This window comes from Macaca fascicularis, chromosome 1 (genome assembly GCF_037993035.2).
Source record: "Macaca fascicularis isolate 582-1 chromosome 1, T2T-MFA8v1.1".
NCBI lineage: Eukaryota > Metazoa > Chordata > Mammalia > Primates > Cercopithecidae > Macaca > Macaca fascicularis.
This window is the reverse complement of record NC_088375.1, coordinates 41,090,046-41,104,329: the sequence shown is the minus strand read 5'-3', so window position 1 is coordinate 41,104,329 and position 14,284 is coordinate 41,090,046. Positions and strand designations below refer to the sequence as shown.

The following is a 14,284-nucleotide window of genomic DNA, read 5'->3' as shown; positions in this document are numbered from 1 at the left end:
AAGTCTCGCTGTTTATGTGAATGAAAGCAGAGACACCTTTGCTATAACCATCTTGTGGTTCTGGTTCTGAAATCTACTCACCTTTAGGCTTTCCATGAGGACAGCAGAGGAATCCTCCATGGAGGGGCCATGGCCTGTCCAGGTGCCACTCGGAGTGCTGGCCTGATGCCAACTGCTCTCAGAGGATGACGTCGCTGAGAGGTAATCAATGCCAAACCCACCCATGGCTAAGGGATGAAAAGAGATAAGAAAAATTCAAGAAGACGTTCTATCACTACCAATTGCCAGACCCCAGGGAAGGATAGAGTAAATTCTTTCAATTTTGCTTGGCAATGAAATGTAGATCTCACCTGGCTTATCAGTTTTCCACCGATCTGCAGTCCTTCTATCCCTGTTATCTGGAGTCCCAATGGGTCCAAAATTGGAGAATGGAACAGAATTATGGTTGTGTGTTGGAGGAGAACTGGGCAGGCTGCTTGGGTTAGAGGAATGAGGAGACTGGCTGGCTGGTGTTGAATGATCTATCAAATAATAGTAACACAGGATATAGTAAATCATTGTTTCACAAACATACAAAGAACTACAGGTTCCTGTAGATCTGATCACTAAAATTCTAACAATAACCACGGGGCTTTGAAGGAAAGGGAAACTAAAGGCTCCAAAGAGATCTGCTAGATGCACTAATTTGCCCTGCCACACATATCTAAGGCATATTCTTCACCTTAAAAAAGCAAAACAAAATAGTAGGCAATTTTTGTCAACTGAATGAATGCACTATTCTGGCACCACTATTTCAGATACATATTTATTGGTCTTATGTATCAGAAAGAATTTGCTAACCTTAAGAATTACTATTTAGTCAGACTCTATTATAAGTTAAAAATCTCAATTTTAAAAAGTGCGGAGCTGGGCACAGTGGTGTGCAGCTGTAGTCCCAGCTACTTGGGAGGCTGAGATGGAAGGACTGCTTGAGCCCAGGAGTTTGAGTCTAGAATGGGCAACACAGCAAGATGCTGTCTTTAAAAAAAAAAAAAAAAAAATGCAATTTTTCTGCAAAGAATGAACACCTACAAATAAAACTAAAAAACAGCTGGGAACCTAAGACAGAACCTCTATTTTCTCCCTTACATCTCTGCTGGCTACTGAGGATGTAAAAAGCTTTGTCAGTCGCATTTAATACATAAACTGGCTTTTTTCTATTTCCTTTCAGAAGTTACAAAAATAAACAAACAAACAAAAAAAACCCAACAACTGATATATTTACAATTACAGAATCTCACTATCCCTTAATCAAACTGAGTGTACAGGAAATGCAAGGTCTATAATTTAAAGAGTAGTTAATACCTGAACTGGCAGGAAGTGATGGAGACCACGGAGTCCCTTCAAAAAGGGAATACAGAGATGTTTCCTGGGGGGCCATTGAGGGATTGAGTTCTGCTTTGGAGCTGGATGTCAGGTTTTTCCCATATACCTCATTGAACATACTATTATTTGGGTATCTTTCCTGAAAGACATGACGGTGAAGTTCTAAACTCACTCCGAGGAAAGAGATTTGAGAAAATCCAATGGCTCGTTCATGGATGCTGGGTACACCTTAAGCTTTTCTTAGGAAGAGAAATTTTGAAGGCTTTTATTTCTTTCTGTTTCAATTTTCCAGTCAAATTAATTTTCCTCTTTGCTTTCTCTCACCCTTAAATTTGCTCTATGTAAATTATCCAGGTTGAAAATGTGAATAATTTATTTGGCTCAACAACAGAGCCCTAAGGGTTTCAATATTAATGAGAAGTTAAAGGGTTTTAACTCATGATGTACAAGTCACTAGTATGCCCCGATCAGAGACAAGGGAGTAACATCAAATATCTGGAATACACTAATATATGGAAAATAAAGAAAAAACAGATATACTGAAACAGTATGAGAAAGACACTGATCAGCTGACACTAAAAGCACACAGCAGGATTCTTCACTGTTCACCTACCTGATTGAGAGAGAATCCGGTGAGGGACAGGAAAGAGGATGAATGTGACATGAGCTCTGAGGGCTTCTCCAATAAGGATTTCTTCACAGTCCCAGAAAAAAAGGTAATTAAGTTATACCTTCCATTTTCTTAATATTAATCTTACCATACTATGGTATGGAACCAAAGCAAAAGCATGCCTGTATTTGCCCATTGAGTACAATTTGAGGCTCAGAAGACGTGAATTCAAATCTGTTAATACCAAGACACCGCCTAAGTGCCAGTCGCCACAGGTGAGTAGAATCCTCCTTTTAGATCAAATTAGTCAGAGATTCTATTCTGGCAGGGACCAGCGACCCTGGTAAACAGCACTTTGAGTATTTATGAGGCATGGACCTCAGGAATCCCCCTGTTAACAGTTGCACTTAAAATAATCTCAAAACAAAATGCTGAACTGTTCCAACACTGTTCCTCTCCACCCTACAATTTTTAAAACATTAACATTGGTGACTTTTAAAAAGCCTTTCAAACCCATTTGACAAATGTCTTTGTTAATACGCTTCTTAAGCAGCTCTATTTGCAGTATACAGTAAAATAGTTGCTAAAAGTCAAGTTTACATTTATTAATGGCCCTAGCAAAGTCATTAGGAGAAACAAAGCTGAATCTCTAATGCTGTCACTGAATAGCTGGCTAACAAAACATTACTAAATACCTACGACAAGAGAAGCACTTTGACATATGTTGTATCACTAATGTTAAATATAGGAAGGGTTATAGTCAAGGATTTTTTATTCATTGTTTTTTAAACATGAAAAGAAAAAAAAAAAAAAAAACCCCTGAAGATACTCCCACTTGTTCTACCATCAGCTCCATTTCCACTGAAAGGAACACTAACGAAACAAGAACTAAGGGATTAGGAAACAAGTGGACAAAGAAGCACTACCCTCAGTCCTTCAAGCCACTCCAGCATAAAAGCAGCAAGAAAGGCAAACATGTAGAGGCAACAGTATAGCAGCTGGGCTTCCACAATCCCTGTGCACTCAATCATGGCACTACTACCATTGAAGTCTCCAGGGGGTCTTTTATTGCTCTTATTTCATAACTTGGTATGGGGCCCCTACTGCTACCACCCAGACAAATTCTTAATGGAACTTCAAGTGCCAGGGATGGCAGCAATGTCATGAAAGCTGTTAAGGTTTTATTTCTCTTGATACTAAAATTAATGTATTTTAATTTTACGAATGTGTGCTTGCCCTGTGTTTATGAGAAAGCAAGAAAGTAAAATTCACTATCTTTTAATGTTTTATTAAGTTGCAATAGAGGGGCAAAAGCCTCATAGCATCCATCTTTCTTTCCATTTTTATACTCCCCACCTACAGTAAAATATAATATAAACACTGACAAGCAAACAGAATGATGTTCTCTGAAATGCAGGATGAGTTCTCAGATTTCATTTTATGTGGTTCTGGTTATTTATTTTGATATTTACTCATTTATGACACTCTGACAATGTTTATAAGTAGAATCCTCTTCATTTTTACTCATTCTGTTTATGAATCCAACTTTGAATTTAGATCAGGGCTCCTTCTGCATTTAGTTAACCAAACAAAAAAGAGCCATATACTATTCAATAACGTCAGTTAAAAAAAAAATCGAGAACATATTTCCTTTCATATTTTGGCTACATATGAGAAACAAATCTCACTGTTCCTAAGCAAGATTAAATGACACTTAAAATTTCTGGGTCCAGATGGAAGTGTTACCTGCAAAGTGAGTTAATTTGTCACCTCACACCCTGTGTGTTACCAGCTCTGCAGAATGTTTTCTGGATAACACATAAAACCAAGGTATGTCTCTACAATTTGGGAGAAATATAAAGTCAGAAATGCTTTGTTATATGCTACTACCATCTTAAGGTTGGTTTAGGGAATTAGAAAATATGTTTTACAGTTCTGAAAAGGACAGCCCCAGGAAGATAAGAAATCACCTAATCTGTGTACTACAATATCTCAGAAAAGCAGCTGGGAGTTAGAGCAAGAAGCAGAATTATGTCAAATACATACAAAAAGGCTTCGTCCAGGAAGAGAGGCGAGAGGCCCCAGCAGAGCCGGGTAAAGATCAGGAGGGTTAGAAAAAATCAGCTCTTCCTCTTCCTCCAAGGCAGCCAGACTCTTTAACAGGTCCGGAGGAAGCAGAGGGGAGCTCTTGGGGTCCTAGTGACAGAAAGGATCACAGTGAGATGCAATAAGGGACAATAAAAGCATAAAGGAATAGTAGTATGATTAGGTGGAAGAAGACAACTACAGTCAAGGGGATAGTGAGATAGATGGTATTAGGCAAAGAAAAAAGGCTCTGAAATGCAAAGGCAAAGCAACACAAGGACAATACTGGAGAAAGTTCAAGACAATAGAAAAGCAAAAATACTGACAGAGCAGAACACAAAAGGTGAATGTGGCTAGTTAAGTAAAATAATGCTATGGAGCAAAATAATTAGCATCTCTTGTGCTAACAAAGAAAGAAAGAGATCTTTTAAAAAGTTACTAACATTCACCTGCTTCTCATGAATAAAAAGGGCAAAGAAAGGGACCTCCACTGTCCAAGATAACTGGTTAACTTTGTTCCTCTCAGAGAGCAACTTAAGTATCAGTAAACCTATTTTTAAACTTAGATGATTCAGCCCAACTGAGAGGAGTGCTTTGTCTCAGAATTCTCTAACATGCTGTTTTAGAGATTTCTGTACATGGTTTCTTTGCCAGACCATCAGAGTTCTGAATCAGTTACAGAATTCTTCAGCTTCCAAACTAAAACATACTGTGCAACTTTGAGGAGGAAACCAAGAGCTACACCAATACTCAGTGGCATTCTATAGTACTAAAGAGTAAGAGTGGCCTCTTTATAAGATCCATTTGAGATATTCAAAAGATAGTCAACCCCAAACCTATCTCCAAAATGCCCGGTGATAGGAAAGAACACACACCTCAAATGGCATCCTGGGTACAGGATCCTGCTCTGGACGGAAGACTCCTGGTGACCGTTTGCCCCTGCGGTCTATATTTGCTTGCTGTGCCATTACAGATCTGTTATCAGCCATGCTGTAGGAAGAATCCCAGTAGAATTCTGGGACCTTGACTTCTGAGGGATTATGGTTATATGGCTCCATGGGAAAAGGCTTCATTTTTTTTTCTAGAGGCTGCTGCTGCATTACAGGAGGTTGCAATGACGGCTCAAACAGTTTTATGGGGTCTTGGGTCTGAAGGTAGTAGGGCTGTTTCACAGGCATAATTTTCCCTAATGGGCCTTGAACCTGAGGGGGATTCCACAGCTGTTTGGAGGCATCTGCCTGTTGATACTAAAAAAGAGATGCCTGTCATCAAGGTGAGGATAAAATGCAATATTACTTATAATGAATGCTAAAGAATCACAGAATGAACTTGAGGTGTTTTCCAAGCAACAAAACTCTAGGCAAGGCAGCAGTTTCCTTTACCTTTTGGGCTTTTCAATACACAGAGCTTTTTGGGAACAGATTATGGGCACCACACTCATATTTTCTTTTAATTCAACTATTTAAGAGGGTTAATGAATGAATGAATATATTTGCATAAGAGTGTTTGTTTCCCCTTTCTGCTTCAAGTGCTGTGCTTCAAACGACAACATTTAAGATCGGTGTCACATCTGTCTTAGTACCTCATCAAGACTGTGATTCTATTTCCCTAGTAGTTTATGTTCCTATAGAATTATTTGCAGAAAATCCATTTTCAATAAATGGACATTTAGTAGCAGCCAAGAATGGTAGTTAAGATCTAGTATTATATACTTTACAAAAGTAAGGAAAACATTTGGACTTTCATAAACAGTAGAGACAATACTTTTGCCTTCTCATAATCACTACAAATCTAAACAAGAAGTATGTCAAAGTTCAATCAGCATTTCTAACATTGAATCTTTCAGCATTTCCCTTTATTTCATTCAGCTGGACAGTACACACAACTGTAACTTACCTGCTGGAATCCAGAGTGGTGAGGCGGGCTTTTCCCCAAAGCCGGCACAGCTTTTGTAGGGGACTGTTGTTGCTGAGTTAGAGCTTGAACCTGCAACTGGCTTGTAGACTGTGCTGTTGGCTGAGCTGGTAAAGATGTAAGGGGTTGCTGGGAAGGTGGCTGTGATTGTTGAGGTCCCTGGTTCATTGGCCCTGGTCCAGAGGGCCGTTGCTGGCTGTAAGGAATGTGGGACTGTTTCCCAGCTTGCACCTGGTTTCCTGCTGGAGAGTGAGCTGTAGGCTGAAGAAAGGTTCCTGGGACAGAAACACCAGCTGGGAAGGTGTAACCTGAGCCCATAGAAAATGCCACAGGAGGGGGGATAACATATGTTGGTGGTGGAAACCCTTCAAAACAGAAGAACACAGATTTAGTTCTAAAGAAACAGCAAAAAATTCATTTTTTTAAAAACAGGTAAGTAGAGGGAGTCCTCTAACACATCATAAAAGAGATCAGTCATGTTGTCAATCTTTAACTTGATTTGAAGAATTAAAAATATTGACACTTTTCCTCTATCCACTGAAGTAATCAGTCTTGTGTAAGTAGCTTCTGTGTTCAGTGATAGGATTTCCTTCATCATAACAAACATGCACTTGCATGTACACTACACAGAAACATTTCAAAAATAATTTTATAAGCATTAGGGAAAACAGAACTTTCTTTGGGTTAGTAACATTACTCTAACAGAATACACATTTCTCAGTGAGTGAACAGAAATTCTTGCACAGAAAAGATTAAGTAGAAGAAATTATAAAACATATTTACCTGGCCTGCTGGGAAGAGGAGGGAAGGCTCCAGGGTGATGAATGGGGATGAACTGGGAGTTACTTGCTTGAGTTGGGGTTTGAGTTACAGGTGTTTTTCTGGCTTCAGACACTGGAGTCTTTCTTAGTTCTGTCTGGGATTTTACCTGTGACCAAGAGAAGCAAAACTATAATAAACTGAAACTCAAACGTGTCAGAAAAAAGACCCTACTCTTAAGAAAGTATTTAAAACCTCATTAGATCAAAAAGGACATGCTGAAGATATTTAAATTCACCTAAGTTAAAAATGGAATATCAAAGCAAATTATTTAATAGCCAATAAAAGATAATTTTACTATCTTAGTTTTACTAATTATTTTGCTTTCCCATGATCACAAAAATCCAAATATGTAAAGGACCTTAGAGTCCATTTGTTTTACAAATGAGATGCCTGATGCTAACAAGCTGAAAAAAACTTGTCTATGACTTTAAGTTGCTTGTTCTGGGGCCCAGGGTTCTCTATACTCTAATTCATTAAACAGCATACATGAATTATGAACTAATAGTGACCGTTAACCCATAGGTGAGTTATTTTGGCCCTCAGTTTAATTTCATCTGGGTAGCCATATGTGTACAGTCAGGCATCCACCTTCCACCCTGCAACTTTACCACCCTTCAGAATAAATAAGGATACTTTCAGCAGTAAGGAACAGGCCCTGAGATCCTATAGATGGAGCCAGAGAGTAGATGTCATATGCCCCGCTCAAAGTTGAGCAAAATCAGGGAAAATTATTAGCATTTATAGAAAACTCGGGATGAGGTACAGAGTGTGGTGATATGTTGACTCTTTCTCACTTTAATCATTTATGGCTGATTTGAGATGGATGAGAAACCAAAAAAGGAGATTCTGTTTTCAGTACGACCTTATTGGGAGCAGTTAGAGAATGGAGGCAGGGTAAGCAGAAAACGCTGGACTCATTATCCCTAAAACTCTGATCCTTTGGCTTTCTAGTTCATTTTTTTTTCTTGCCTTTCGCTAGCATCTCTCTCTCCCCCACGTCTTAATTTCTACCTTGTCTTTTGTTTCTCTCCCTGATATAATCTTAAAATGGAACTATTATTATTTTTCTTTCTCAAAAAAAATTAGAGAAATACATCAAAGGTACTATTTATTTGTAAGCAGCCTTCAACCATGTAAACTTTCTCATGCAAACACATACATTTGCAAAAGTGTGTTAACAACTCACATGGCCACTTAAGTATTTATTCAAACATTAATAGTATCAATAAAACTACCACAGAATAAAGGCCCTTTTCTGTTTATATGAAATCATCTTATCTATTTGGAAAAATATTTTAATAAAAAGAAAGTCACAAATAACTGAGCAGTGCTTATCTTTTCCCAGCAAGAAACCTGGGTTCTTCCTTTATAAATTCCCAGGATCCAGGATAAGATTAAAGTGATATTAGTACCACTAGCTGGGACAAGTATAATTGTCAAGAAAAAAAGCCTCATATTTTTCCAAGAAGAAAATACATATATACGAGTGTATATATATTACGGTGAATCTTAAAAAAAAAAAACAAAAACCCCGCATAAGCCTTAACATGCTTTTGGTTCTACTGGATCTACAGAAGACCCCAAATCTCCACTATAGCATTGACAAATGGTAGTTATTATCTTCCAAGTAAAATATAATCCTGTGTGAAACTGACGACTGCAACTAATCCTTTCAAACTGCTTAAACTGGAGAGGACTGACAAAAGTGTCAAATCAGGTTGAGATTTTTTTTTTTTCACTTGCAATTCCCAAGAATTGATAAAATGACCATCTATCACAGCTCTTTATATAACCTTACTATGCATTTAAATAATGCATTTAAACTTCCAGGACAGCCAATTCTCATGGCTTTAGAACAAAATGAAAAATCTTGCCTTTTGTGTGAGCCTTCCTCTACCTGCTTTATAGTTCAAATACAGCTTACCTGCACTGCCACATTCTGCTTTCCTGTTTCCTGTAACTTTTCTAAGGTGCATTTCTTGGTTTCAGTTTTCCTCTTGTTGTTGTCCTTCTTTCCATCATTCTTAGTTACAGTTATTCCTTTGCTATAGTCCCTTCTCACCTCTTTGGGAGGAAAACTTCTTCCTTGGTCTCTGTTCACTTCTCGTGGCTTAATGTTTTCTTTGAAGGTAACCACTGGCTTCTCTCCTGTGTCACAGTTGTTGCTTAAATTTCGGCTTGTAGATAGCACTGATTTTAGCCCTGGGCTCCCATCTGCAGCCAGCGACTCTATTACAGATGTTTCTTGCAGAATGAGGTTCTCTTTGGCTTCACTGGGGTCTTCCAGTATTAATTCTGGGATTTCTGTGATAAACAACAATTTCCCTACCTCATTTTCACACTGAATCAGCCTAAAAAAGCAAAAATAAATCCATATATGAAAAACATTAACTTAAAAAATAACAACTGAATTGTGTGTGAATCCAAGTCAATATATTCCTAGCACTAATAACCACGGAAACAGCCGGATATAACAATGTGGATTCAGGTAACACAAAAAGTAGTTATGTAGAAATTGAGGTTCTCATTATCACACTTAACATCGTCACAACGTATCCCTCCCTCTGCTCTTTCAACATTTGCTAGAACTTACATTTCTGAGCATGCTTCAAGTGCAAGACACTAGTCTAGGGCCTTTGATGTCTTATAAGGTAGCTATATATAATTCCTATTTTATAGATGTGAAAAATGAAGCTCGGAGGTGGTAAGTTCATTCAAACATGCAAGCATTTAAGTACCTACTGTATGACAGAAACCTGAATACAAAATTGAATAAGCAGTTACTGACTTTCGAAAGGTTATAATCTACTGGGGAGATTCCAAGGACACCCACTTGAGAAGCTGCGGAACTAGAAATGGAACTCAAACCAACAGAATGACAAAACCTGTGTTCTTTCCCCTACACTAATGACCACATCTGCTTTGTACTTAACTGGCTACTGGCACCATCTTAGTCTGTCCTGCCTGAAACTGACCACCATGCCCAGGCCAATACAAATTACCATGACTGTGGAAGTACAATTTGGTTATAGATTTACAAATATATTTATAAATTAGAGCAGAAACTCATGATAAACAAAAAAGACAACCAAGTCCTCTATAATACACAATAAGGAGAACAGAGATTCTAAATAAAGATATACTTATTCACTAGGGTTATAATTAGATGTTGTGCTACCAACATGTCAACTTAAGAGTTCACGATCGACAATATTTATACCAAAGCCTAAAATATGTAACTTGTGAGATATGTGTGTGTGTGTTTATCTAAAAAGGTGGTTAAATAGGGGCAGACCAGAAGCTCCATGGACATACCTTGGCTGATTATCAGCAATCCATTTGCCTATAGCAATCAAGCGCTGCTGTCGTAATCGTCGTTGCTGGCCTTCTTTGTCTCCTGTAATACCCTGGTGACCTTTGGAAAAATCCAAGTTCCTAAAATTGACACAAACAAGTTATGAGAATATTAAATTGCTAAAGATATTTTCCAGGCAACCAAGTTCACCTGATTAACTGTAATGGCTTCAGATTATTTTCCATACAGGTGAGCTACTTGAGGTAATCAACTGCATTTATTAGAATTTATACTCCCAGAGATTTTTACAAACTATGAAATAAAGCAGAAAAGAAAATATACAAATTCATTACATTAATGTAATATTTTTACTCACATTTCACTTTCTAGTTGGGGAGCTCAAATAAACCACAACTTTGTATTAGAAAAGATTCTTTTATCATTTTAAGAATAAAGTTTTATAAACACTTATCTTGCATGCTAAGTAATTTGCTTGAAAATGACCACAGCAATGCTAAGAGTCTCTGAGGTGCCTATGCTAATAAACAATATTAATCTATCCGCTTTATGGCAGACCATTCTAAATCAGAAAAATGTATAAATATCATAAAGCATATAGAGTAACTCATTGATATCAGAAGGATAAACCAACCTGAGAAAATAAAGCTTTTTCAGATTGCTCATTAAACTTTTTTTTTAAAGAAGATTTAAGAATTGCCAGGCAGAAGGCTAGATGCTGAGGACACAAAGATAAATAAGAGTCCCTACCTTTGGGAATAAATAATTATGATTCAATCTGATAAGCATCATAATAAGAACTATGCAAAGAGTAAGTGAATACAGTAAAAGGAGGATGAGTTCCTTCTGAGAAGCTCTGAAAGGTTTCATAGAGTGACAGCTGAGCTGGACCTTGACAGGTATGGCTAAGTGCTTACCAGGCTGGTGATGGAAGGGCAGTAGAGGAGAAGGAAATGTTCTAGGCACAACATGAACAAAGGTGTGGAGGAATAAAAACAGGGAGCTATTCAAGTATAGCACATAGTGTATAGAGTTTATAAATATTGGGGGAAGTGGCAGAAAGTAAGGCTGAACAACTAAGAGCTGGATAGTGCTGGAACTTGAGCATCAAGCTAAAAGAGACAGTGGAGTAATCGGGAATGGGTAAATAAAAATATTAGTCAGAGTGTGGGGTGGGGGGCGCGCCCAAGATGGCCGAATAGGAAGAACTCCAGCCTCCAGCTCCCAGTGTGAGCGACACAGAAGACGGGTGATTTCTGCATTTTCAACTGAGTTACCAGGTTCATCTAACTGCAGCGTGTCGGACAGTTGGCGCTGGTCTGTGGGTGCAGCCTGACCAGCGAGAGCTGAAGCAGGGCGAGGCATCGCCTCACCTGGGAAGCGCAAGGGGGAAGGGAATTCCTTTTCCTAGCCAAAGGAAAGTGAGACACACAACACCTGGAAAATCGGGTAACTCCCACCCTAATACTGTGCTTTACCAAGGGTCTTATCAAACGGCACACCAAGAGATTATATCCCACACCTGGCCCGGAGGGTCCCATGCCCACGGAGTGTCCCTCATTGCTAGCACAGCAGTCTGAGATCTAACTGCAAGGCGGCAGTGAGGCTGGGGTGGAGTGCCTGCCATTGCTGGGGCTTAAGTAGGTAAACAAAGGTGCCTGGAAGCTCGAATTGGGTGGAGCCCACCACAGCTCAAGGAGGCCGACTTGCCTCTGTAGGCTCCACCTTTGGAGACAGGGCATAGCTAAACAAAAAGCAGCAGAAACCCTGGCAGAGTTAAATGCCCCTGTCTGACAGCTTTCAAGACAGCAGTGAATCTCCCAGCACGGAGGCTGAGATCTGAGAACGGACAGACTGCCTGCTCAAGTGGGTCCCTGACCCCTGAGTAGCCTAACTGGGAGACATCCCCCACTAGGTGCAGATCAACACCTCACACCTCACAGGTGGGGTACACCCCTGAGACAAAGCTTCCAGAGCAAGAATCAGACAGCAACACTCGCTCTTCAGCAACATTCTATCTTCTGCAGCCTCTGCTGCTGATACTCAGGCAAACAGGGTCTGGAGTGGACCTCAAGCAAACTCCAACAGACCTGCAGCTGAGGGTCCTGACTGTTAGAAGGAAAACTAACAAACAGAAAGGACACCCACACCAAAACCCCATCAGTACGTCACCATCATCAAAGACAAAAGGCAGATAAAACCACAAAGATGGGGAAAAAGCAGTGCAGAAAAGCTAGAAATTAAAAAAATCAGAGCGTATCTCCCCCTCCAAAGGAACGCAGCTCATTGCCAGCAACGGAACAAAGCTGGACGGAGAATGACTTTGACGAGTTGAGAGAAGAAGACTTCAGTCAATCAAACTTCTCAGAGCTAAAGGAGGAACTATGTAACCAGTGCAAAGAAACTAAAAACCTTGAAAAAAGAATGGATGAATGGATAACTAGAATAATCAATGCAGAGAAGACCTTAAAAGAACTGATACAGATTAAAACAATAACACGAGAACTACGTGACAAATGCACAAGCTTCAGTAACTAATTCGATCAACTGGAAGAAAGAGTATCAGCGACTGAAGATCAAATGAATGAAATGAAGTGAGAAGAGAAGTGTAGGGAAAAAAAGAGTAAAAAGAAATGAATAAAGCCTCCAAGAAGTATGGGATTATGTGAAAAGACCAAATCTATGTCTGATTGGTGTGCTTCAAAGTGACGGGAAAAATGGAACCAAATTGGAAAACACTCTGCAAGATACAATCCAGGAGAACTTCCCCAACCTAGTAAGGCAGGCCAACATTCAAATTCAGGAAATCAGAGAACACTACAAAGATGCTCCTCGAGAAGAGCAACTCCAAGACACATAATTGTCAGATTCACCAAAGTTGAAATGAAGGAAAAAATGTTAAGGGCAGCCAGAGAGAAAGGTCGGGTTATACACAAAGGGAAGCCCATCAGACTAACAGCAGATCTCTTGGCAGAAACTCTCCAAGCCAGAAGAGAGTGGGGGCCAATATTCAACATTCTTAAAGAATTTTCAACCCAGAATTTCATATCCAGCCAAACTAAGTTTCATAAGTGAAGGAGAAATAAAATCCTTTACAGACAAGCAAATGTTTAGAGATTTTGTCACCACAAGGCCTGCCCTACAAGAGATCCTGAAGGAAGCACTAAACATGGAAAGGAACAACAGGTACCAGCCATTGCAAAAACATGTCAAAATGTAAAGTTCATCAATGCTAGGAAGAAACTGTATCAACTAGCGAGCAAAATAACCAGCTAATATAATGACAGGATCAAGTTCACACATAAAAATATTAACCTTAAATGTAAATGGACTAAATGGTCCAATTAAAAGACACAGACTGGCAAACTGGACAAAGAGTCAAGACCCATCAGTTTGCTGTATTCAGGAGACCCATCTCACAAGCAGAGACACACATAGGCTCAAAATAAAGGGATGGAGGACGATCTACCAAGCAAATGGAAAACAAAAAAAGCAGGGGTTGCAATCCTAGTCTCTGATAAAACAGACATTAAACCATCAAAGATCAAAAGAGACAAAGAAGGCCATTACATAATGGTAAAGGGATCAATTCATCAGGAAGAGCTAACTATCCTAAATATATACGCACCCAATACAGGAGCACCCAGATTCATAAAGCAAGTCCTTAGAGACTTACAAAGAGACTTAAGACTCCCATACAATAATAATGGGAGACTTTAACAGCCCACTGTCAACATTAGATCAACGAGACAGAAAGTTAACAAGGATATCCAGAAATTGAACTCAACTCTGCACCAAGCGGACCTAATAGACATCTACAGAACTCTCCACCCCAAATCAAAAGAAGATACATTCTTCTCAGCACCACATCGCACTTATTCCAAAATTGACCACATAGTTGGAAGTAAAGCACTCCTCAGCAAATGTAAAAGAACAGAAATTGTAACAAACTGTCTCTCAGACTACAGTGCAATCAAACTAGAAATCAAGACTAAGAAACTCAATCAAAATCGCTCAACTACATGGAAACTGAACAACCTGCTCCTGAATGACTACTGGGTACATAACAAAATGAAGGCAGAAATAAAGATGTTCTTTGAAACCAATGAGAACAAAGATACAACATACCAGAATCTCTGGGACACATTTAAAGCAGTGTGTACAGGGAAATTTAT

At 39.1% G+C, this 14,284-nt stretch overlaps 1 protein-coding gene across 40 annotated transcripts in view; it reads right to left on the bottom strand.

Annotated features, from left to right (window-relative positions):
- Nucleotides 1-14,284, bottom strand: part of SMG7 (SMG7 nonsense mediated mRNA decay factor) — an 87,034-nt gene that overhangs the window by 2,940 nt on the left and 69,810 nt on the right. For 10 of the 40 annotated variants that reach the window (XM_065536187.1, XM_074030701.1, XM_065536225.1 and 7 more), the window contains 10 exons: nucleotides 10,112-10,231; nucleotides 8,859-9,147; nucleotides 6,758-6,902; nucleotides 5,957-6,339; nucleotides 4,936-5,307; nucleotides 4,022-4,171; nucleotides 1,979-2,059; nucleotides 1,345-1,504; nucleotides 351-521; nucleotides 82-227 (listed from right to left, as the gene is read on the bottom strand). In XM_065536187.1, coding sequence (XP_065392259.1) covers nucleotides 82-227; nucleotides 351-521; nucleotides 1,345-1,504; nucleotides 1,979-2,059; nucleotides 4,022-4,171; nucleotides 4,936-5,307; nucleotides 5,957-6,339; nucleotides 6,758-6,902; nucleotides 8,859-9,147; nucleotides 10,112-10,231 — 2,017 coding nt within the window. Of the gene's footprint in view, nucleotides 1-81; nucleotides 228-350; nucleotides 522-1,344; nucleotides 1,505-1,978; nucleotides 2,060-4,021; nucleotides 4,172-4,935; nucleotides 5,308-5,956; nucleotides 6,340-6,757; nucleotides 6,903-8,720; nucleotides 9,148-10,111; nucleotides 10,232-14,284 lie in introns of all 40 variants that reach the window. The other 30 variants (XM_015446779.2, XM_015446795.2, XM_005540206.3 and 27 more) reach the window with 9 other exon arrangements.